The sequence below is a fragment of the Pezoporus flaviventris genome, unplaced genomic scaffold, assembly GCF_033815535.1.
Source record: "Pezoporus flaviventris isolate CSIRO_AGI_PZ_B2104156 unplaced genomic scaffold, CSIRO_AGI_Pfla_v1 ptg000063l, whole genome shotgun sequence".
NCBI lineage: Eukaryota > Metazoa > Chordata > Aves > Psittaciformes > Psittacidae > Pezoporus > Pezoporus flaviventris.
Window position 1 is genome coordinate 10,912,920 of NW_026892611.1, and position 21,013 is coordinate 10,933,932.

Sequence of the window (21,013 nt, forward strand, 5' to 3'; positions counted from 1 at the left end):
GAGCTGTTGGTACCATGCAGGATGATGCGGGGACCAAAAGCCCCCTACTTGGCCCAGCCCATAACGCAAAGCCAACGGGGCAGCACCTTGCAAGGCTATGCTGGCACGCATCTCACGGATGCGCTTGCTGAGGTTCGTCTTCTGGCCCAGCATGATGCCGCTGCTCCTGCCTCGGCTCTCCAGCCCCGCTGTGTACGCAGCAGCCACTGCAGTTCTACTGCCCGCTGCAAGGGTCACAGAGCTGTGGCCAAGCCAACGGAGCTGAGCAACCTACGTCCTCATAATTGTCGCAGGGCTGTAACCACAACATGGAGCTGAGCTCCCTACGCCCTGGGAACTGTTGCCGGGCCGTAACCACAGCAACGGAGCAAGAGCAGCCTCTTGCTGCCTGGACATGTCCCTTTGGAAAGGTCAGCTCATTGGTCAGGAAACAGCCGCGCAGGGAGTTACGCTCCTGTTGACACGGGCAAGAACCAACCAGCTCTCAATACTGATTATTTATTCGGATGCTCACCGTATGCTCTTGCTCACCTACAAACGGGACACGAAATGCAAGCACGTACACTTGTTTGTTGGTCAATACCATCAAGATCCCACTACCAGAGAGCTGCAGAAAAAGACTTTGGAGGAAATGGCCTTCCCAGCACTAAGCTTGTACTTCAGCCGAGATCAAGCTTCTGTAATGCGGGGTCTTTTACCTACAGCCATCCTGTTGTGCTAAGGGGGTTAAGAAATACCCTCTGAGGCTCTTACTCAGCATCTCCTTTGCAGATTTAGAAATGGCATGTTAGCGCTAATAGCCAGTGACAAGCTAAATTCCGACACGATTATCTCTAGTGCTTCATCAAGCCTGCATGAAGAAGTGGTCGCTTGAAAGACAAGCAGGGAAGGGTTTGTACACCCAAGGAATCTCCCCAGTCTGGCCATGCATGTAGAGATCTCCACACGGAGGCCACGTCCACGTGCCAAATACAGGAATTACGCCCCTAACCTTTCCGAGGCAAAATTTAAACACGTAGATTACATTGGGGGCAAGAGAAAGCATTTTAAATCGGATAAAGTGGTTCATGAATCTCCGTTTCACTGTCCCTCAGCAAAACTCGGCTTCGACAACGGCAGCGGGGAACTGAGCCCTTAACTTTTTACAGTGCTTTTTAGAAAAGCGGGGAATTGAGCCTGAGACTCTAAAGCAGCTAGCAGGTCTAGTGGCTGTAGGGAAGGCTAAGAGATTTTTTTTGCAGATCCTAATACAATATTTGAGGAGAGTGAGTGGCAAAAGTTTGGTGATGAACTATTTGACTCAGTGCTTAATGATTATAAAAAGGCAAAGAAACTCGGTAAACCACGGAGGGAAGTAATGAACTGTATAAAAAGATACAAGGCAGAAAAGAAAACTGCTGCGGTAGCAACGGAGAAACTAGGAACAGACGTCCCCGGTCGGCTGAAACCGGGGGAAGATTACAACTCGTTCCCCCCCACCCCAACTCGCGGGAGCACAGGGTTTCCCCCCCCCCTTTTCTCCCCCTCCATCAGAAGGTGCCGCGGATTAGGTGTAACCCCCTGCTCCCCCACCACCCCAGTTCCGAAAGCAGGGACTTTGAAAAGGACAGAGAAAGTATATTAGAAGGTACACGCATGATAAAAGTCGAGGAATCCGAAAGAAAGAGGGCGGTGCCTCGGCGCCGGACCGATTGCGGCGCCATTTTGAAGCACGCAGTAGAAAATAGGGATCATGCGCGAGCGGGAGATTTAAAGGAACCGCGAGCCTCTCCAGCCCACTATGCCCCAGAGTGAAAAGATTTTTAACTCAGTCACGGAGGAGCCAGGTCTGCAGATGGCCACATACCGAACGAGAGACATCTGATAAGAAAGACACAGCTGCGAGCAACGGAGACCCCGAGTTCGGCGCAGGATCAGCCCCCGAATCCCCTGAATCCGAGCCAGATTTATATCCTCTGCTTCCAGACCCTGACTCTTCATCTCCCGGGTCGGTCTGCTCAGACTTACTGGCCCTGGAGACGCTCTGTTGTAACAATGGGTAACCAAAGAGGTGAACATTACTGGGGAATTTTCTGCAATGGGCATCTTGGCATATCCTGTGTTTACTACACAGCAGGGGGCTAAAGAGTGGGAAGCTCTTGATCTCAAAATAGTTAAGGAGGCCTGACAAACGGTGACCACGTATGCGTTAAAATCCTCTTATACTCAAGCTGTATATGTTATGATTTTTTCTTGCAATTGACAGGGAGAGCCCATACAGTTTCTCTGTGATACTCATGTACTAGAAGTTGGTAAATATAAGTATGTCCAGGTTTCTATCAACCCTTGGAGACCTCTGTAGATACTGCTAGCCACTTGTTCCAGCACAGGCTGGCCACCTGTGTCGGAACGAGTGTGCATTTTGGTCAGTATAAAAGCCCAAGCCTCATACGATGTGGGGGAGGCGGAGCCTCTGCGGGGACCCCCGCTAAGGTTGAGCCTGCCACCTCTCACTGCAATGATGCTTCTCCTTCTCGGAGCTGGTTTGCTGTTAGTCTCCACAGGGTCCTTGTGCCACGTTCTGTACGTGGGACTGTAGTGGGAGTAATGATGGCTTTTGCAGGGACTAAAAAAAAAAAAAAAAAAGAAAAGAAAAGAGGGGGAGAGAGAGAGAGTAATGATGCTGCACTTAACCTGTCTAACCTGTCTACTTCTCAAGAACTGAAGAACTGATAACCTGGGGGAGGGGGTATATTTGTGTCCTCCTGCCTACAGGTCCATGGTGACTGCCTGCAAAGTTTGTCAAGCCTTGCCATGAGCTGGACAGACGAATGGATAAACCTGATGCCTCAGCTACAGGAGCTGACCGTGAATACCCCAAGCAGACTGAGATAGAGGAAGAGAAAAACGAATGACTGCAAAACATCACTTGGGGGCAACTGAAAAGTAACATCCTGAATATGTGTGCTTGTAAAGTAGTTATTATTAGAGGTTGTGATTTTGTGTATAAAACCACCTGTATTTACTAGCTAGTTGCTAATAAGAAACTGCACCTTGTATTGTATAGATTTGTCACTTGTAAAAGAGATGTTAGAGTATGGAAATTTGCAGTAGCTGCTAGAAAATGCTAAGGCAAAAGCTAGAAAAATTTTAATACAATGGTAGTGTTATAAAGGAGGTGATGGAACAAATTAAGGGGGGGGAGAATTCCACTGGTAAGAAATTTCTTTGGCTAGTCCTTCACTGCCATCAGCATCTTCGACATGCTGCTGCACCCTGTAATAGTTACTCTGCTAATGTAAATTTATGTATGCCTTGCTGTAGTAGCGACTCGTTACTGGAGAAAACAAAAGGGGGAAGATGTGGAGACAGTGTTCTCACAGGAGAATGGGTAATTGGTACATAAACTTTGAATGGTCCTGAAAGATACCGCGGGGCCGTGGGAGGCCCGAGGAAGCTTAAGCAAGCAAGATAAGAGGCTGGAATTCACCAAGCTAATGAGAACTGTGGACTGTTGGCAAGCTTTCAGGGTTGAGTTCTCACACCTGTGTTTAACCGATTATATGTTAGTCACTGAGGGTCTTCAAAACATGGATCCAATCATAATATGCCAAATCACTGTAAGTGCTTCAGCTCAACTAAGCAGACTGGGTTGCTGAGTTGCTAAGCAGACAATTCTACATCGAAGGCAATTCCTGATTTGTTTTAATGTTGACTCTGTAAGACATGCAACACTGCAGAACCTTTTGTTGTTGGAACAGGGACATGGATGTGAAGAGTTTGATGGAATGTGTTGTATGAGTCTCTGATTATGCTAATTCGATGTACGCACAGCTGAGAACCCTGGCTCAGCTTACCCAGCAATAGGAAATGAGCAATATCCTAAGAATAACTAGATGGTTGTCTTCACGGGGCATTACAGGTTGAGTCAAACACTGTTTAAAAGTATTGCACTTATGTATCCTTGTTAGGTTAATCATCGTAGCTATTAGGCTTGTTTATAGTTGTGTGATAAAACAGGTGAACAGAATAACCCATAATGCCTTGCTTGCACAAAGAAAAAGGGGGGAATTGTTGCAGAATGACTCTTAAGAGCAGGACCATAGAGTTCTGGAGGACCGTGCAAGCAAGGCAGGGGGTGGCCCCCACAGGTGGCCGGAGACCGGACCTGGGAGGAGAATGTGGAGGAAGCTGTGGGGGCTAACCAATACTGTTATGCCAAGAAGGAGTGGCTGAATACCACTCCTATATATGTGTGAACTGCGTCACAAATAAACTAGAAGTTGCTTATCACCCGTATTGGGTTGGCCTGTCTGCTTCTCCTCGCCGCTTACATCTGGGCTCCTCTCGGATCTCCCTGAGCCATTCCTCATGGATGCCAATGACCGCCCCACTGTGGTGGGGGGGACAGTGTGCCCAGCTGGGGTCCAGACCCGCTGCTCCTCAGTCCCTCAGCCCCGGGGAGCGGCGGTCCTCTCGCACAGGCCTCCTGCTGCCTCACCACCCCAGGGCTTCCTCCCATTCTGCTGCTGCCAATGCCCACATTCCACCCTAGCTTTTCCTTGGTTCCCTTCCATGTGGAGGGATGGAGTTTTGGGTGGCTAAGAAAGGGCAGGTTGGCGTGTCTGTGGGGCTTATCTGGTGCTCACCATGTGTAGGTGATGCCCAGCAAGAGCTTTTTGTCCTGGCACACTGTTGTGGGAGGAGGCATTGGGTGTTTTAATTTTGGCTCTTCTATGCAGGCTATCTATGATGTAGTTCCTAGAAGTTCAGCTCACCCCCCTGGCTGCGGTAAGCACATGAGAACAGGACAGGGGCAGGAGATGGGTGGGTTGTCTTCTGCAGTGTGATTGCAGAAGAAAGTACCTGTTGGGCTCTTGGTTCTGGGACGCTCCATTCCACGTGGTCACTGGCACATCATGCTCCTTCTGGAGCTTCCTTTCAAAACCACAGCTTGTGCTACGTTTTGGCAATAGAATCCCCACACCTGCAGTCACACAAAGCCCACCAAGCGCATCCGATGGAATGAAAAACATCTCCTCTATTAACAGGAGGCAAAAGTGCACAACGGGTGCTCTGGGGCATCCCCAGGTCTCGGGGAGCAACGGCTACTTCCTCTTGCTTTTCTTCTTGCTTTCGATCAAGTCCAGCCCTTGCTTCTTGATGGCTTCTCTGGTGAGGACAAGGCCACTGTGGTTGTCAGGGATATCAAAATCGTCTGGAGGAGAGAGCGGAGAGGAGCGGGCTGGGGAGGGTCTGTGGGGCTGCCTCTGCTGTGCCTGTGTCCCCAGGAGGAGCCGGCAGCTCCCATAGGAGGAGGCCACTGGCAGAGCCAAGCCCTGGCTGTGAAGAAGATTCACAGCCAAGTGGTTCTGAAGACGAGGCTCTCCCCGCTTGCACCACAGCATCCCCCCTTGCTCCTGTGGTGCTTCTACGCTCCCCAAGCCACCATCTGCCTCCAGTCTCCCACATGCACACAGAAAACCAGCACTATGCTCAAAGGCCTGGAGCCAAGCGCGGTCAGCCCCAACGCCTGCAGCAACTCCTGGGTTGGGCTCTGCTGGGACAGTGGGAGATGGGCAAGGACAGCCAGAAATGCCAGGAGGCAGGGGCTGGCTGGGGCAGTTGCCGTGGGATGTGTCCCCTTTCCTACCTTGGAGCCCCACGCCCGTGTCCTCCAAGGAAACCTTCCGGTTCCGTGGATCGGCCATGAGGGTTTCCTCCAGCAGCTGCCTGACCTTCACAAAAGTCTGTGAAAGAGAGGCTGTGTTCATAGCTGAAGGGGAGGCGGGTGTTACAAGCAAAGGGGTGCCCAAGCTCCATGTGCCCCTGGTAGGGAACACCCCACAGAGCCCGGGGCCACCTGGGCCTGAGCTGCTCCGTGGCTCTTCCCTCGAGCACCTCCATCCTCCAGCTGGGAGGATGGCTTGGCACGGGCCACCCGGGAAAGCCTGTGCGGGTCCCCAAAGAGCGCAGCAGGGATGGAGCCGCCGTGCACCTCATCATCCTCGCTGTGGCTGGAGGGGGGCAGGTCAGCCACCCGCTGCACCAGGTACTGCAGCTTCTGCTCACACTGCCGGAGCTTCTCGTCCACTGCCATGGCCTTGACAGGATGCTCCTGGAGTCAGAGAGGGAACAGCCTTGGTGGGGAGAACGAGCCCCTTGGGGTGATGGTCGCTGCACCAAGTGTCACCACACGGTGCCGTTGCAGCACCAAGCAGAGCCTGGGCTCTGCTCAGCCCAGCGTTGGGCGGGTACCTGGCCAGGCACGGTGATGCCCCGCAGCCGGACGAAGAGGTTGTCAAGTGCGTTTTCAAAGTCCAGCAGCGTCTCCTGGCTCCTCAGCAGCTGGGCTCGCCCCTGTTCCAGCCGAGCCTCTTCCCGCTGCAGCCTCGTCCTCAGCTCCTCCACCAGCCCCCTGGAGCCAACCACGGTCACATCCATACAACGGCACAGGGGTGCAGACACCCCAAAGCTGTTGCAAAAGCTGCTGCCCAGCTTCTCCCCTGCCCCCAAGCGCAGAGCAGAGATGCTGCCTGCAACTCAACCCCACGCTGCTGCTGCTCCCACTTCCCATGCCAGGCAAGGAGCAAGGCTCCTCCTGCTGCCAGCGCAGGAGCTTTGCGTGCTCTGCCAGCACCAGAGCTGGGGCAGCACTCTGCTCAGAAAGCCTCCCAGTGCGGGAGGGGTGGGCAGCCGCAGGGTGACAAAGGAAGGGCTGCCCTCTTGGGACACCTGCCATGCACGTGTCCCCCTGCCCCTAAGGGTGCCGGCCCCTTTGGCATGAGTGTCCGGAGGCCAGCAGCACCTGCTTGTGTCTGGGGGCCGGCGAAACTTCAGCTCATCGCGCTGCATCTCCAGCTCCTTCACTGCCTTCTCCAGCTCCTGCTTCTTCTCCTTGCACCTTGTGAGGTACTGCTCCATTTCCAGCAGGGACTTCTGCTGTGCCTGGAGCCTGATGGGGATGTCCTGGCCGGGGGAGAGCACAGGGACTCAGCCCAGGGCACTCCTGCAGGGTACAGGATCTGGGCCGTGCTCCTGGGGAGGTTTCTGCACCAGGAACCACAGGAAGCACTGCAAGTTCATGGCGTGGAGCAAAGCAGTTCCAGCCCTGCCTGTACAAGAGGGGCCCTGGGGGGCTCTGGGGACAGAGGAGAGCAGATAACCCTGCCATGGAACAAGGTGAGCAGACAAGGCTCAGCTCCCTGGGGCTGGAGCAGCCCCAGCTTCTACCAGAGATGGCTTTTCACCTCACCCAGAGGCGGGAGCACTGCACCACATCCTTGGCCTCCTCTATCTTCTCCCTCACGTAGGCCTCCCGCTGCAGCTGGTACTTGGTGGCCTCCAGTTTGGCAGCTGCGGTGGAAAGGTTGTGGCAGGGAAGGATGCCTGCGGCTGCGCCTGCATCCCCCCCCTGCACCCTGACAGGCACTCACCCACCACTGGGTCCTCTGCGGGCAGGCTCAGGAAGTCCCTGCTGAGGTCATGCTTGGCTTGCTGCAAGGATGTTCATCGTCACCCCTGAGCTGCTGGCACCCTGGGGGAGCTGGCCCTGCAGCCCCTCACCCATGGCAGGCTGGGCACTGATGCCCGCCCTATGCCGGCAACCCTGAATGTGCCGGGGTCCCCCAGCTCACCGTTTTCAGAGCCCTTTCTTTTGCTTCCTTGAGCCAGCCTCCGTCTCTGGGCTCTTTCTGAGCAGCCTGGGTGCGGAGCCTGAGCTCCCTCTCTGCAAGGACCTGGGTTTTCGTCCTGACCATGCGCTCCTGGAGCAGAGCAGAAGAGAAGTGGCTCCCAAAGCTCCAGCGGACCTCTGTGAGCTTCTAAGCCTGGCATGGCCAGCATCAAAAATGCCACCCCCTACCCCCTGTAAACAGCCTGGGAAGGAAAGTGAGCAAGGCCAGCTAGAGAATGGAGAACGCCACCTTCCCCGTGGCCAGGGCTTCAGGCAGCTGTCCCCAGCTCAGGGCAGCCCGGCCCAAGAGCCAGACACAGGAGGAGCTATGGAGGCATCTGGGTGCTGCGGGGAAGCCAAGCTCAGTCTTGCTTTTTCTTGAAGGAAGGAAGACTCAGCAGCACGGCCATCTGGTGCCATGTGTGGGCTCTGGAGGGCAGGAAAGCACCCTGAGGTGCCCTGGACGATGGTCTCACCTCGGCTCCACGAGCAGCTCTGAGCCCACGCGAGGCCATGAGCTCCATGTCCTCCACCTCCCTATGCTGCAGCTCGGCCGTCTCACTCAGGAGGTCCAGGTGCAGAGGCAGGTGGGCCAGCTCCTGGGACACGGGGAGCCAGAGCCCACTGAGTCCCAGGGGTGCCCTGTGCTGGGACAGAAGGTGGAGGGGAGCAGGAGGACCTCCTGCAGGAGGGTGTCCCACCAGCACAGCCCCTTGGGCCCTTCAGTGCCTTTGCAGGGGGAGCGGGTGAGACAACGGCACGGTGAGGATGAGCTCACCTTCCTCAGGGCATCCCGCACCGCCACGTACAGGGCAGTCACCTTCTGCCCAGCGCGGACTTTTGTTTGCATCTTCTCTATGTTGCCCTCCAGGGTACGAACCACCTGGGGCAGAGAAGGTTGGAGACAAGGGGTGAGCCCATCTACTGAGACCAGTGCCCACCCAGGGGGGCAGGGTTGACTGAAACCCCCCACGGGTGCTGCCACCCCAGGGAGGGGCCCTGGCACCTGTGCCTGCTGCTGCTTTTCGGCCCTCTGGACATCCTGCAGCTGCTGCAGCCGCCTCTGCAGCCGCTCCTTGGCCCGGCTCCGCTGCTCCACCTGGTACAGCAGCATGTTGCATGTGTTCACCTGGCGACAGACTTCAGCCCGGAGCTTCTCCCGGGCCACCTGCATGGGATGTGAGCATTTGCCAGGCTGGAGGCAGGGCTCGCTGGGCGCCCACGGGAGAAGGGGTCCTGCCTGCAAAACTCATTGCCAAGGTAGAGCTGGGGATGCTGGGACCTGCTCGCTCCCTTGGCGGGACAGGAGCTCTGCTGGGGCAAAGGACCTGCTCAGGGAGCTAGGGGAGGACACTGATGGGTCCTGCAGTGCAAAGGGTCCCACGGGACCGCTCATGGACGCCCCGTGTCTCACTGCACCAGCCCTGCGGGGCTGTCCTGGTGCTGGCACCAGCTGCCTGTTCCCTCCAACCGCTCCTTCTGAGCATCCCCTGAACCCCAGCCCACTGCCAGCAGCCTGGCCCCGCTGGACTCTGCTATTACCTCCAACGGCTTACTGGCCAAAGCAATGCCCAAGGGCTGCTCCGCTCCGCAAGCCTCAGCGATGGTGAGCTCATGCTGTGGGCAGAAGAAGGGCAGAGAACACATCACTGCCAGCCTGGGGATGGTCCCAGCCTCCTGCTGCCCTGCACTCCCTGCTCCTGGACAGGACCAGTGGAGAAGCTAGCTCTGCACGTCCAGCAGAGTCACAGTCACGGAGGCAGCAAATGGGACCTGCCGGTACCTTGCGGGCAAGGCCCAGGACATAGATATCCTCCTGCACCGCCTCTCGCAGCTGGGGCAGCCGCTCCACGTTCTGCGTGAACTTCTCTTCCTGTGGCTTGCTGTACAAGTTCCTTGCTTGCCCTGCAGGACATTGAGGAGCTGTTGGTACCATGCAGGATGATGCGGGGACCAAAAGCCCCCTACTTGGCCCAGCCCATAACGCAAAGCCAACGGGGCAGCACCTTGCAAGGCTATGCTGGCACGCATCTCACGGATGCGCTTGCTGAGGTTCGTCTTCTGGCCCAGCATGATGCCGCTGCTCCTGCCTCGGCTCTCCAGCCCCGCTGTGTACGCAGCAGCCACTGCAGTTCTACTGCCCGCTGCAAGGGTCACAGAGCTGTGGCCAAGCCAACGGAGCTGAGCAACCTACGTCCTCATAATTGTCGCAGGGCTGTAACCACAACATGGAGCTGAGCTCCCTACGCCCTGGGAACTGTTGCCGGGCCGTAACCACAGCAACGGAGCAAGAGCAGCCTCTTGCTGCCTGGACATGTCCCTTTGGAAAGGTCAGCTCATTGGTCAGGAAACAGCCGCGCAGGGAGTTACGCTCCTGTTGACACGGGCAAGAACCAACCAGCTCTCAATACTGATTATTTATTCGGATGCTCACCGTATGCTCTTGCTCACCTACAAACGGGACACGAAATGCAAGCACGTACACTTGTTTGTTGGTCAATACCATCAAGATCCCACTACCAGAGAGCTGCAGAAAAAGACTTTGGAGGAAATGGCCTTCCCAGCACTAAGCTTGTACTTCAGCCGAGATCAAGCTTCTGTAATGCGGGGTCTTTTACCTACAGCCATCCTGTTGTGCTAAGGGGGTTAAGAAATACCCTCTGAGGCTCTTACTCAGCATCTCCTTTGCAGATTTATAAATGGCATGTTAGCGCTAATAGCCAGTGACAAGCTAAATTCCGACACGATTATCTCTAGTGCTTCATCAAGCCTGCATGAAGAAGTGGTCGCTTGAAAGACAAGCAGGGAAGGGTTTGTACACCCAAGGAATCTCCCCAGTCTGGCCATGCATGTAGAGATCTCCACACGGAGGCCACGTCCACGTGCCAAATACAGGAATTACGCCCCTAACCTTTCCGAGGCAAAATTTAAACACGTAGATTACATTGGGGGCAAGAGAAAGCATTTTAAATCGGATAAAGTGGTTCATGAATCTCCGTTTCACTGTCCCTCAGCAAAACTCGGCTTCGACAACGGCAGCGGGGAACTGAGCCCTTAACTTTTTACAGTGCTTTTTAGAAAAGCGGGGAATTGAGCCTGAGACTCTAAAGCAGCTAGCAGGTCTAGTGGCTGTAGGGAAGGCTAAGAGATTTTTTTTGCAGATCCTAATACAATATTTGAGGAGAGTGAGTGGCAAAAGTTTGGTGATGAACTATTTGACTCAGTGCTTAATGATTATAAAAAGGCAAAGAAACTCGGTAAACCACGGAGGGAAGTAATGAACTGTATAAAAAGATACAAGGCAGAAAAGAAAACTGCTGCGGTAGCAACGGAGAAACTAGGAACAGACGTCCCCGGTCGGCTGAAACCGGGGGAAGATTACAACTCGTTCCCCCCCACCCCAACTCGCGGGAGCACAGGGTTTCCCCCCCCCCTTTTCTCCCCCTCCATCAGAAGGTGCCGCGGAGGAGGTGTAACCCCCTGCTCCCCCACCACCCCAGTTCCGAAAGCAGGGACTTTGAAAAGGACAGAGAAAGTATATTAGAAGGTACACGCATGATAAAAGTCGAGGAATCCGAAAGAAAGAGGGCGGTGCCTCGGCGCCGGACCGATTGCGGCGCCATTTTGAAGCACGCAGTAGAAAATAGGGATCATGCGCGAGCGGGAGATTTAAAGGAACCGCGAGCCTCTCCAGCCCACTATGCCCCAGAGTGAAAAGATTTTTAACTCAGTCACGGAGGAGCCAGGTCTGCAGATGGCCACATACCGAACGAGAGACATCTGATAAGAAAGACACAGCTGCGAGCAACGGAGACCCCGAGTTCGGCGCAGGATCAGCCCCCGAATCCCCTGAATCCGAGCCAGATTTATATCCTCTGCTTCCAGACCCTGACTCTTCATCTCCCGGGTCGGTCTGCTCAGACTTACTGGCCCTGGAGACGCTCTGTTGTAACAATGGGTAACCAAAGAGGTGAACATTACTGGGGAATTTTCTGCAATGGGCATCTTGGCATATCCTGTGTTTACTACACAGCAGGGGGCTAAAGAGTGGGAAGCTCTTGATCTCAAAATAGTTAAGGAGGCCTGACAAACGGTGACCACGTATGCGTTAAAATCCTCTTATACTCAAGCTGTATATGTTATGATTTTTTCTTGCAATTGACAGGGAGAGCCCATACAGTTTCTCTGTGATACTCATGTACTAGAAGTTGGTAAATATAAGTATGTCCAGGTTTCTATCAACCCTTGGAGACCTCTGTAGATACTGCTAGCCACTTGTTCCAGCACAGGCTGGCCACCTGTGTCGGAACGAGTGTGCATTTTGGTCAGTATAAAAGCCCAAGCCTCATACGATGTGGGGGAGGCGGAGCCTCTGCGGGGACCCCCGCTAAGGTTGAGCCTGCCACCTCTCACTGCAATGATGCTTCTCCTTCTCGGAGCTGGTTTGCTGTTAGTCTCCACAGGGTCCTTGTGCCACGTTCTGTACGTGGGACTGTAGTGGGAGTAATGATGGCTTTTGCAGGGACTAAAAAAAAAAAAAAAAAGAAAAGAAAAGAGGGGGAGAGAGAGAGAGTAATGATGCTGCACTTAACCTGTCTAACCTGTCTACTTCTCAAGAACTGAAGAACTGATAACCTGGGGGAGGGGGTATATTTGTGTCCTCCTGCCTACAGGTCCATGGTGACTGCCTGCAAAGTTTGTCAAGCCTTGCCATGAGCTGGACAGACGAATGGATAAACCTGATGCCTCAGCTACAGGAGCTGACCGTGAATACCCCAAGCAGACTGAGATAGAGGAAGAGAAAAACGAATGACTGCAAAACATCACTTGGGGGCAACTGAAAAGTAACATCCTGAATATGTGTGCTTGTAAAGTAGTTATTATTAGAGGTTGTGATTTTGTGTATAAAACCACCTGTATTTACTAGCTAGTTGCTAATAAGAAACTGCACCTTGTATTGTATAGATTTGTCACTTGTAAAAGAGATGTTAGAGTATGGAAATTTGCAGTAGCTGCTAGAAAATGCTAAGGCAAAAGCTAGAAAAATTTTAATACAATGGTAGTGTTATAAAGGAGGTGATGGAACAAATTAAGGAGGGGGAGAATTCCACTGGTAAGAAATTTCTTTGGCTAGTCCTTCACTGCCATCAGCATCTTCGACATGCTGCTGCACCCTGTAATAGTTACTCTGCTAATGTAAATTTATGTATGCCTTGCTGTAGTAGCGACTCGTTACTGGAGAAAACAAAAGGGGGAAGATGTGGAGACAGTGTTCTCACAGGAGAATGGGTAATTGGTACATAAACTTTGAATGGTCCTGAAAGATACCGCGGGGCCATGGGAGGCCCGAGGAAGCTTAAGCAAGCAAGATAAGAGGCTGGAATTCACCAAGCTAATGAGAACTGTGGACTGTTGGCAAGCTTTCAGGGTTGAGTTCTCACACCTGTGTTTAACCGATTATATGTTAGTCACTGAGGGTCTTCAAAACATGGATCCAATCATAATATGCCAAATCACTGTAAGTGCTTCAGCTCAACTAAGCAGACTGGGTTGCTGAGTTGCTAAGCAGACAATTCTACATCGAAGGCAATTCCTGATTTGTTTTAATGTTGACTCTGTAAGACATGCAACACTGCAGAACCTTTTGTTGTTGGAACAGGGACATGGATGTGAAGAGTTTGATGGAATGTGTTGTATGAGTCTCTGATTATGCTAATTCGATGTACGCACAGCTGAGAACCCTGGCTCAGCTTACCCAGCAATAGGAAATGAGCAATATCCTAAGAATAACTAGATGGTTGTCTTCACGGGGCATTACAGGTTGAGTCAAACACTGTTTAAAAGTATTGCACTTATGTATCCTTGTTAGGTTAATCATCGTAGCTATTAGGCTTGTTTATAGTTGTGTGATAAAACAGGTGAACAGAATAACCCATAATGCCTTGCTTGCACAAAGAAAAAGGGGGGAATTGTTGCAGAATGACTCTTAAGAGCAGGACCATAGAGTTCTGGAGGACTGTGCAAGCAAGGCAGGGGGTGGCCCCCACAGGTGGCCGGAGACCGGACCTGGGAGGAGAATGTGGAGGAAGCTGTGGGGGCTAACCAATACTGTTATGCCAAGAAGGAGTGGCTGAATACCACTCCTATATATGTGTGAACTGCGTCACAAATAAACTAGAAGTTGCTTATCACCCGTATTGGGTTGGCCTGTCTGCTTCTCCTCGCCGCTTACATCTGGGCTCCTCTCGGATCTCCCTGAGCCATTCCTCATGGATGCCAATGACCGCCCCACTGTGGTGGTGGGGACAGTGTGCCCAGCTGGGGTCCAGACCCACTGCTCCTCAGTCCCTCAGCCCCGGGGAGCGGCGGTCCTCTCGCACAGGCCTCCTGCTGCCTCACCACCCCAGGGCTTCCTCCCATTCTGCTGCTGCCAATGCCCACATTCCACCCTAGCTTTTCCTTGGTTCCCTTCCATGTGGAGGGATGGAGTTTTGGGTGGCTAAGAAAGGGCAGGTTGGCGTGTCGGTGGGGCTTATCTGGTGCTCACCATGTGTAGGTGATGCCCAGCAAGAGCTTTTTGTCCTGGCACACTGTTGTGGGAGGAGGCATTGGGTGTTTTAATTTTGGCTCTTCTATGCAGGCTATCTATGATGTAGTTCCTAGAAGTTCAGCTCACCCCCCTGGCTGCGGTAAGCACATGAGAACAGGACAGGGGCAGGAGATGGGTGGGTTGTCTTCTGCAGTGTGATTGCAGAAGAAAGTACCTGTTGGGCTCTTGGTTCTGGGACGCTCCATTCCACGTGGTCACTGGCACATCATGCTCCTTCTGGAGCTTCCTTTCAAAACCACAGCTTGTGCTACGTTTTGGCAATAGAATCCCCACACCTGCAGTCACACAAAGCCCACCAAGCGCATCCGATGGAATGAAAAACATCTCCTCTATTAACAGGAGGCAAAAGTGCACAACGGGTGCTCTGGGGCATCCCCAGGTCTCGGGGAGCAACGGCTACTTCCTCTTGCTTTTCTTCTTGCTTTCGATCAAGTCCAGCCCTTGCTTCTTGATGGCTTCTCTGGTGAGGACAAGGCCACTGTGGTTGTCAGGGATATCAAAATCGTCTGGAGGAGAGAGCGGAGAGGAGCGGGCTGGGGAGGGTCTGTGGGGCTGCCTCTGCTGTGCCTGTGTCCCCAGGAGGAGCCGGCAGCTCCCATAGGAGGAGGCCACTGGCAGAGCCAAGCCCTGGCTGGGAAGAAGATTCACAGCCAAGTGGTTCTGAAGACGAGGCTCTCCCCGCTTGCACCACAGCATCCCCCCTTGCTCCTGTGGTGCTTCTACGCTCCCCAAGCCACCATCTGCCTCCAGTCTCCCACATGCACACAGAAAACCAGCACTATGCTCAAAGGCCTGGAGCCAAGCGCGGTCAGCCCCAACGCCTGCAGCAACTCCTGGGTTGGGCTCTGCTGGGACAGTGGGAGATGGGCAAGGACAGCCAGAAATGCCAGGAGGCAGGGGCTGGCTGGGGCAGTTGCCGTGGGATGTGTCCCCTTTCCTACCTTGGAGCCCCACGCCCGTGTCCTCCAAGGAAACCTTCCGGTTCCGTGGATCGGCCATGAGGGTTTCCTCCAGCAGCTGCCTGACCTTCACAAAAGTCTGTGAAAGAGAGGCTGTGTTCATAGCTGAAGGGGAGGCGGGTGTTACAAGCAAAGGGGTGCCCAAGCTCCATGTGCCCCTGGTAGGGAACACCCCACAGAGCCCGGGGCCACCTGGGCCTGAGCTGCTCCGTGGCTCTTCCCTCGAGCACCTCCATCCTCCAGCTGGGAGGATGGCTTGGCACGGGCCACCCGGGAAAGCCTGTGCGGGTCCCCAAAGAGCGCAGCAGGGATGGAGCCGCCGTGCACCTCATCATCCTCGCTGTGGCTGGAGGGGGGCAGGTCAGCCACCCGCTGCACCAGGTACTGCAGCTTCTGCTCACACTGCCGGAGCTTCTCGTCCACTGCCATGGCCTTGACAGGATGCTCCTGGAGTCAGAGAGGGAACAGCCTTGGTGGGGAGAACGAGCCCCTTGGGGTGATGGTCGCTGCACCAAGTGTCACCACACGGTGCCGTTGCAGCACCAAGCAGAGCCTGGGCTCTGCTCAGCCCAGCGTTGGGCGGGTACCTGGCCAGGCACGGTGATGCCCCGCAGCCGGACGAAGAGGTTGTCAAGTGCGTTTTCAAAGTCCAGCAGCGTCTCCTGGCTCCTCAGCAGCTGGGCTCGCCCCTGTTCCAGCCGAGCCTCTTCCCGCTGCAGCCTCGTCCTCAGCTCCTCCACCAGCCCCCTGGAGCCAACCACGGTCACATCCATACAACGGCACAGGGGTGCAGACACCCCAAAGCTGTTGCAAAAGCTGCTGCCCAGCTTCTCCCCTGCCCCCAAGCGCAGAGCAGAGATGCTGCCTGCAACTCAACCCCACGCTGCTGCTGCTCCCACTTCCCATGCCAGGCAAGGAGCAAGGCTCCTCCTGCTGCCAGCGCAGGAGCTTTGCGTGCTCTGCCAGCACCAGAGCTGGGGCAGCACTCTGCTCAGAAAGCCTCCCAGTGCGGGAGGGGTGGGCAGCCGCAGGGTGACAAAGGAAGGGCTGCCCTCTTGGGACACCTGCCATGCACGTGTCCCCCTGCCCCTAAGGGTGCCGGCCCCTTTGGCATGAGTGTCCGGAGGCCAGCAGCACCTGCTTGTGTCTGGGGGCCGGCGAAACTTCAGCTCATCGCGCTGCATCTCCAGCTCCTTCACTGCCTTCTCCAGCTCCTGCTTCTTCTCCTTGCACCTTGTGAGGTACTGCTCCATTTCCAGCAGGGACTTCTGCTGTGCCTGGAGCCTGATGGGGATGTCCTGGCCGGGGGAGAGCACAGGGACTCAGCCCAGGGCACTCCTGCAGGGTACAGGATCTGGGCCGTGCTCCTGGGGAGGTTTCTGCACCAGGAACCACAGGAAGCACTGCAAGTTCATGGCGTGGAGCAAAGCAGTTCCAGCCCTGCCTGTACAAGAGGGGCCCTGGGGGGCTCTGGGGACAGAGGAGAGCAGATAACCCTGCCATGGAACAAGGTGAGCAGACAAGGCTCAGCTCCCTGGGGCTGGAGCAGCCCCAGCTTCTACCAGAGATGGCTTTTCACCTCACCCAGAGGCGGGAGCACTGCACCACATCCTTGGCCTCCTCTATCTTCTCCCTCACGTAGGCCTCCCGCTGCAGCTGGTACTTGGTGGCCTCCAGTTTGGCAGCTGCGGTGGAAAGGTTGTGGCAGGGAAGGATGCCTGCGGCTGCGCCTGCATCCCCCCCCTGCACCCTGACAGGCACTCACCCACCACTGGGTCCTCTGCGGGCAGGCTCAGGAAGTCCCTGCTGAGGTCATGCTTGGCTTGCTGCAAGGATGTTCATCGTCACCCCTGAGCTGCTGGCACCCTGGGGGAGCTGGCCCTGCAGCCCCTCACCCATGGCAGGCTGGGCACTGATGCCCGCCCTATGCCGGCAACCCTGAATGTGCCGGGGTCCCCCAGCTCACCGTTTTCAGAGCCCTTTCTTTTGCTTCCTTGAGCCAGCCTCCGTCTCTGGGCTCTTTCTGAGCAGCCTGGGTGCGGAGCCTGAGCTCCCTCTCTGCAAGGACCTGGGTTTTCGTCCTGACCATGCGCTCCTGGAGCAGAGCAGAAGAGAAGTGGCTCCCAAAGCTCCAGCGGACCTCTGTGAGCTTCTAAGCCTGGCATGGCCAGCATCAAAAATGCCACCCCCTACCCCCTGTAAACAGCCTGGGAAGGAAAGTGAGCAAGGCCAGCTAGAGAATGGAGAACGCCACCTTCCCCGTGGCCAGGGCTTCAGGCAGCTGTCCCCAGCTCAGGGCAGCCCGGCCCAAGAGCCAGACACAGGAGGAGCTATGGAGGCATCTGGGTGCTGCGGGGAAGCCAAGCTCAGTCTTGCTTTTTCTTGAAGGAAGGAAGACTCAGCAGCACGGCCGTCTGGTGCCATGTGTGGGCTCTGGAGGGCAGGAAAGCACCCTGAGGTGCCCTGGACGATGGTCTCACCTCGGCTCCACGAGCAGCTCTGAGCCCACGCGAGGCCATGAGCTCCATGTCCTCCACCTCCCTATGCTGCAGCTCGGCCGTCTCACTCAGGAGGTCCAGGTGCAGAGGCAGGTGGGCCAGCTCCTGGGACACGGGGAGCCAGAGCCCACTGAGTCCCAGGGGTGCCCTGTGCTGGGACAGAAGGTGGAGGGGAGCAGGAGGACCTCCTGCAGGAGGGTGTCCCACCAGCACAGCCCCTTGGGCCCTTCAGTGCCTTTGCAGGGGGAGCGGGTGAGACAACGGCACGGTGAGGATGAGCTCACCTTCCTCAGGGCATCCCGCACCGCCACGTACAGGGCAGTCACCTTCTGCCCAGCGCGGACTTTTGTTTGCATCTTCTCTATGTTGCCCTCCAGGGTACGAACCACCTGGGGCAGAGAAGGTTGGAGACAAGGGGTGAGCCCATCTACTGAGACCAGTGCCCACCCAGGGGGGCAGGGTTGACTGAAACCCCCCACGGGTGCTGCCACCCCAGGGAGGGGCCCTGGCACCTGTGCCTGCTGCTGCTTTTCGGCCCTCTGGACATCCTGCAGCTGCTGCAGCCGCCTCTGCAGCCGCTCCTTGGCCCGGCTCCGCTGCTCCACCTGGTACAGCAGCATGTTGCATGTGTTCACCTGGCGACAGACTTCAGCCCGGAGCTTCTCCCGGGCCACCTGCATGGGATGTGAGCATTTGCCAGGCTGGAGGCAGGGCTCGCTGGGCGCCCACGGGAGAAGGGGTCCTGCCTGCAAAACTCATTGCCAAGGTAGAGCTGGGGATGCTGGGACCTGCTCGCTCCCTTGGCGGGACAGGAGCTCTGCTGGGGCAAAGGACCTGCTCAGGGTGCTAGGGGAGGACACTGATGGGTCCTGCAGTGCAAAGGGTCCCACGGGACCGCTCATGGACGCCCCGTGTCTCACTGCACCAGCCCTGCGGGGCTGTCGTGGTGCTGGCACCAGCTGCCTGTTCCCTCCAACCGCTCCTTCTGAGCATCCCCTGAACCCCAGCCCACTGCCAGCAGCCTGGCCCCGCTGGACTCTGCTATTACCTCCAACGGCTTACTGGCCAAAGCAATGCCCAAGGGCTGCTCCGCTCCGCAAGCCTCAGCGATGGTGAGCTCATGCTGTGGGCAGAAGAAGGGCAGAGAACACATCACTGCCAGCCTGGGGATGGTCCCAGCCTCCTGCTGCCCTGCACTCCCTGCTCCTGGACAGGACCAGTGGAGAAGCTAGCTCTGCACGTCCAGCAGAGTCACAGTCACGGAGGCAGCAAATGGGACCTGCCGGTACCTTGCGGGCAAGGCCCAGGACATAGATATCCTCCTGCACCGCCTCTCGCAGCTGGGGCAGCCGCTCCACGTTCTGCGTGAACTTCTCTTCCTGTGGCTTGCTGTACAAGTTCCTTGCTTGCCCTGCAGGACATTGAGGAGCTGTTGGTACCATGCAGGATGATGCGGGGACCAAAAGCCCCCTACTTGGCCCAGCCCATAACGCAAAGCCAACGGGGCAGCACCTTGCAAGGCTATGCTGGCACGCATCTCACGGATGCGCTTGCTGAGGTTCGTCTTCTGGCCCAGCATGATGCCGCTGCTCCTGCCTCGGCTCTCCAGCCCCGCTGTGTACGCAGCAGCCACTGCAGTTCTACTGCCCGCTGCAAGGGTCACAGAGCTGTGGCCAAGCCAACGGAGCTGAGCAACCTACGTCCTCATAATTGTCGCAGGGCTGTAACCACAACATGGAGCTGAGCTCCCTACGCCCTGGGAACTGTTGCCGGGCCGTAACCACAGCAACGGAGCAAGAGCAGCCTCTTGCTGCCTGGACATGTCCCTTTGGAAAGGTCAGCTCATTGGTCAGGAAACAGCCGCGCAGGGAGTTACGCTCCTGTTGACACGGGCAAGAACCAACCAGCTCTCAATACTGATTATTTATTCGGATGCTCACCGTATGCTCTTGCTCACCTACAAACGGGACACGAAATGCAAGCACGTACACTTGTTTGTTGGTCAATACCATCAAGATCCCACTACCAGAGAGCTGCAGAAAAAGACTTTGGAGGAAATGGCCTTCCCAGCACTAAGCTTGTACTTCAGCCGAGATCAAGCTTCTGTAATGCGGGGTCTTTTACCTACAGCCATCCTGTTGTGCTAAGGGGGTTAAGAAATACCCTCTGAGGCTCTTACTCAGCATCTCCTTTGCAGATTTATAAATGGCATGTTAGCGCTAATAGCCAGTGACAAGCTAAATTCCGACACGATTATCTCTAGTGCTTCATCAAGCCTGCATGAAGAAGTGGTCGCTTGAAAGACAAGCAGGGAAGGGTTTGTACACCCAAGGAATCTCCCCAGTCTGGCCATGCATGTAGAGATCTCCACACGGAGGCCACGTCCACGTGCCAAATACAGGAATTACGCCCCTAACCTTTCCGAGGCAAAATTTAAACACGTAGATTACATTGGGGGCAAGAGAAAGCATTTTAAATCGGATAAAGTGGTTCATGAATCTCCGTTTCACTGTCCCTCAGCAAAACTCGGCTTCGACAACGGCAGCGGGGAACTGAGCCCTTAACTTTTTACAGTGCTTTTTAGAAAAGCGGGGAATTGAGCCTGAGACTCTAAAGCAGCTAGCAGGTCTAGTGGCTGTAGGGAAGGCTAAGAGATTTTTTTTGCAGATCCTAATACAATATTTGAGGAGAGTGAGTGGCAAAAGTTTGGTGATGAACTATTTGACTCAGTGCTTAATGATTATAAAAAGGCAAAGAAACTCGGTAAACCACGGAGGGAAGTAATGAACTGTATAAAAAGATACAAGGCAGAAAAGAAAACTGCTGCGGTAGCAACGGAGAAACTAGGAACAGACGTCCCCGGTCGGCTGAAACCGGGGGAAGATTACAACTCGTTCCCCCCCACCCCAACTCGCGGGAGCACAGGGTTTCCCCCCCCCCTTTTCTCCCCCTCCATCAGAAGGTGCCGCGGAGGAGGTGTAACCCCCTGCTCCCCCACCACCCCAGTTCCGAAAGCAGGGACTTTGAAAAGGACAGAGAAAGTATATTAGAAGGTACACGCATGATAAAAGTCGAGGAATCCGAAAGAAAGAGGGCGGTGCCTCGGCGCCGGACCGATTGCGGCGCCATTTTGAAGCACGCAGTAGAAAATAGGGATCATGCGCGAGCGGGAGATTTAAAGGAACCGCGAGCCTCTCCAGCCCACTATGCCCCAGAGTGAAAAGATTTTTAACTCAGTCACGGAGGAGCCAGGTCTGCAGATGGCCACATACCGAACGAGAGACATCTGATA

At 55.3% G+C, this 21,013-nt stretch overlaps 2 protein-coding genes across 2 annotated transcripts; both read right to left on the bottom strand.

Moving 5' to 3' along the window:
• Positions 1-5,087: 5,087 nt before the first annotated feature.
• LOC133278176 (coiled-coil domain-containing protein 183-like) lies at positions 5,088-9,301 on the bottom strand. Its single transcript, XM_061470702.1, has 12 exons — positions 9,197-9,301; positions 8,661-8,822; positions 8,433-8,537; positions 8,131-8,253; positions 7,617-7,745; positions 7,416-7,476; positions 7,235-7,335; positions 6,719-6,948; positions 6,238-6,397; positions 5,978-6,097; positions 5,633-5,729; positions 5,088-5,197 (listed from the first exon to the last, which is right to left on the bottom strand). Exons 1-12 carry the CDS (start codon positions 9,299-9,301, stop codon positions 5,088-5,090), a joined length of 1,503 nt encoding a protein of 500 aa, XP_061326686.1.
• A 5,359-nt stretch (positions 9,302-14,660) lies between these two features.
• On the bottom strand, positions 14,661-18,874 carry LOC133278177 (coiled-coil domain-containing protein 183-like). The gene is made up of 12 exons (XM_061470703.1): positions 18,770-18,874; positions 18,234-18,395; positions 18,006-18,110; positions 17,704-17,826; positions 17,190-17,318; positions 16,989-17,049; positions 16,808-16,908; positions 16,292-16,521; positions 15,811-15,970; positions 15,551-15,670; positions 15,206-15,302; positions 14,661-14,770 (listed from the first exon to the last, which is right to left on the bottom strand). Exons 1-12 carry the CDS (start codon positions 18,872-18,874, stop codon positions 14,661-14,663), a joined length of 1,503 nt encoding a protein of 500 aa, XP_061326687.1.
• Between the last annotated feature and the right edge of the window lie 2,139 nt (positions 18,875-21,013).

Excerpts from the sequence above, each read along its gene's own strand:
- LOC133278176 (XM_061470702.1), bottom strand. The coding sequence starts at position 9,301 with ATGTGTTCTCTGCCCTTCTTCTGCCCACAGCATGAGCTCACCATCGCT. Across the intron at positions 7,746-8,130 it reads GAGCTGCTCGTGGAGCCGAG|GAGCGCATGGTCAGGACGAA; the intron begins GTGAGACCATCG and ends GCTCTGCTCCAG. Across the intron at positions 5,730-5,977 it reads GCCACAGCGAGGATGATGAG|ACTTTTGTGAAGGTCAGGCA; the intron begins GTGCACGGCGGC and ends TCTCTTTCACAG.
- LOC133278177 (XM_061470703.1), bottom strand. The coding sequence starts at position 18,874 with ATGTGTTCTCTGCCCTTCTTCTGCCCACAGCATGAGCTCACCATCGCT. Across the intron at positions 16,909-16,988 it reads CGCAGAGGACCCAGTGGTGG|CTGCCAAACTGGAGGCCACC; the intron begins GTGAGTGCCTGT and ends TTTCCACCGCAG. Across the intron at positions 14,771-15,205 it reads CACGGGCGTGGGGCTCCAAG|ACGATTTTGATATCCCTGAC; the intron begins GTAGGAAAGGGG and ends TCTCTCCTCCAG.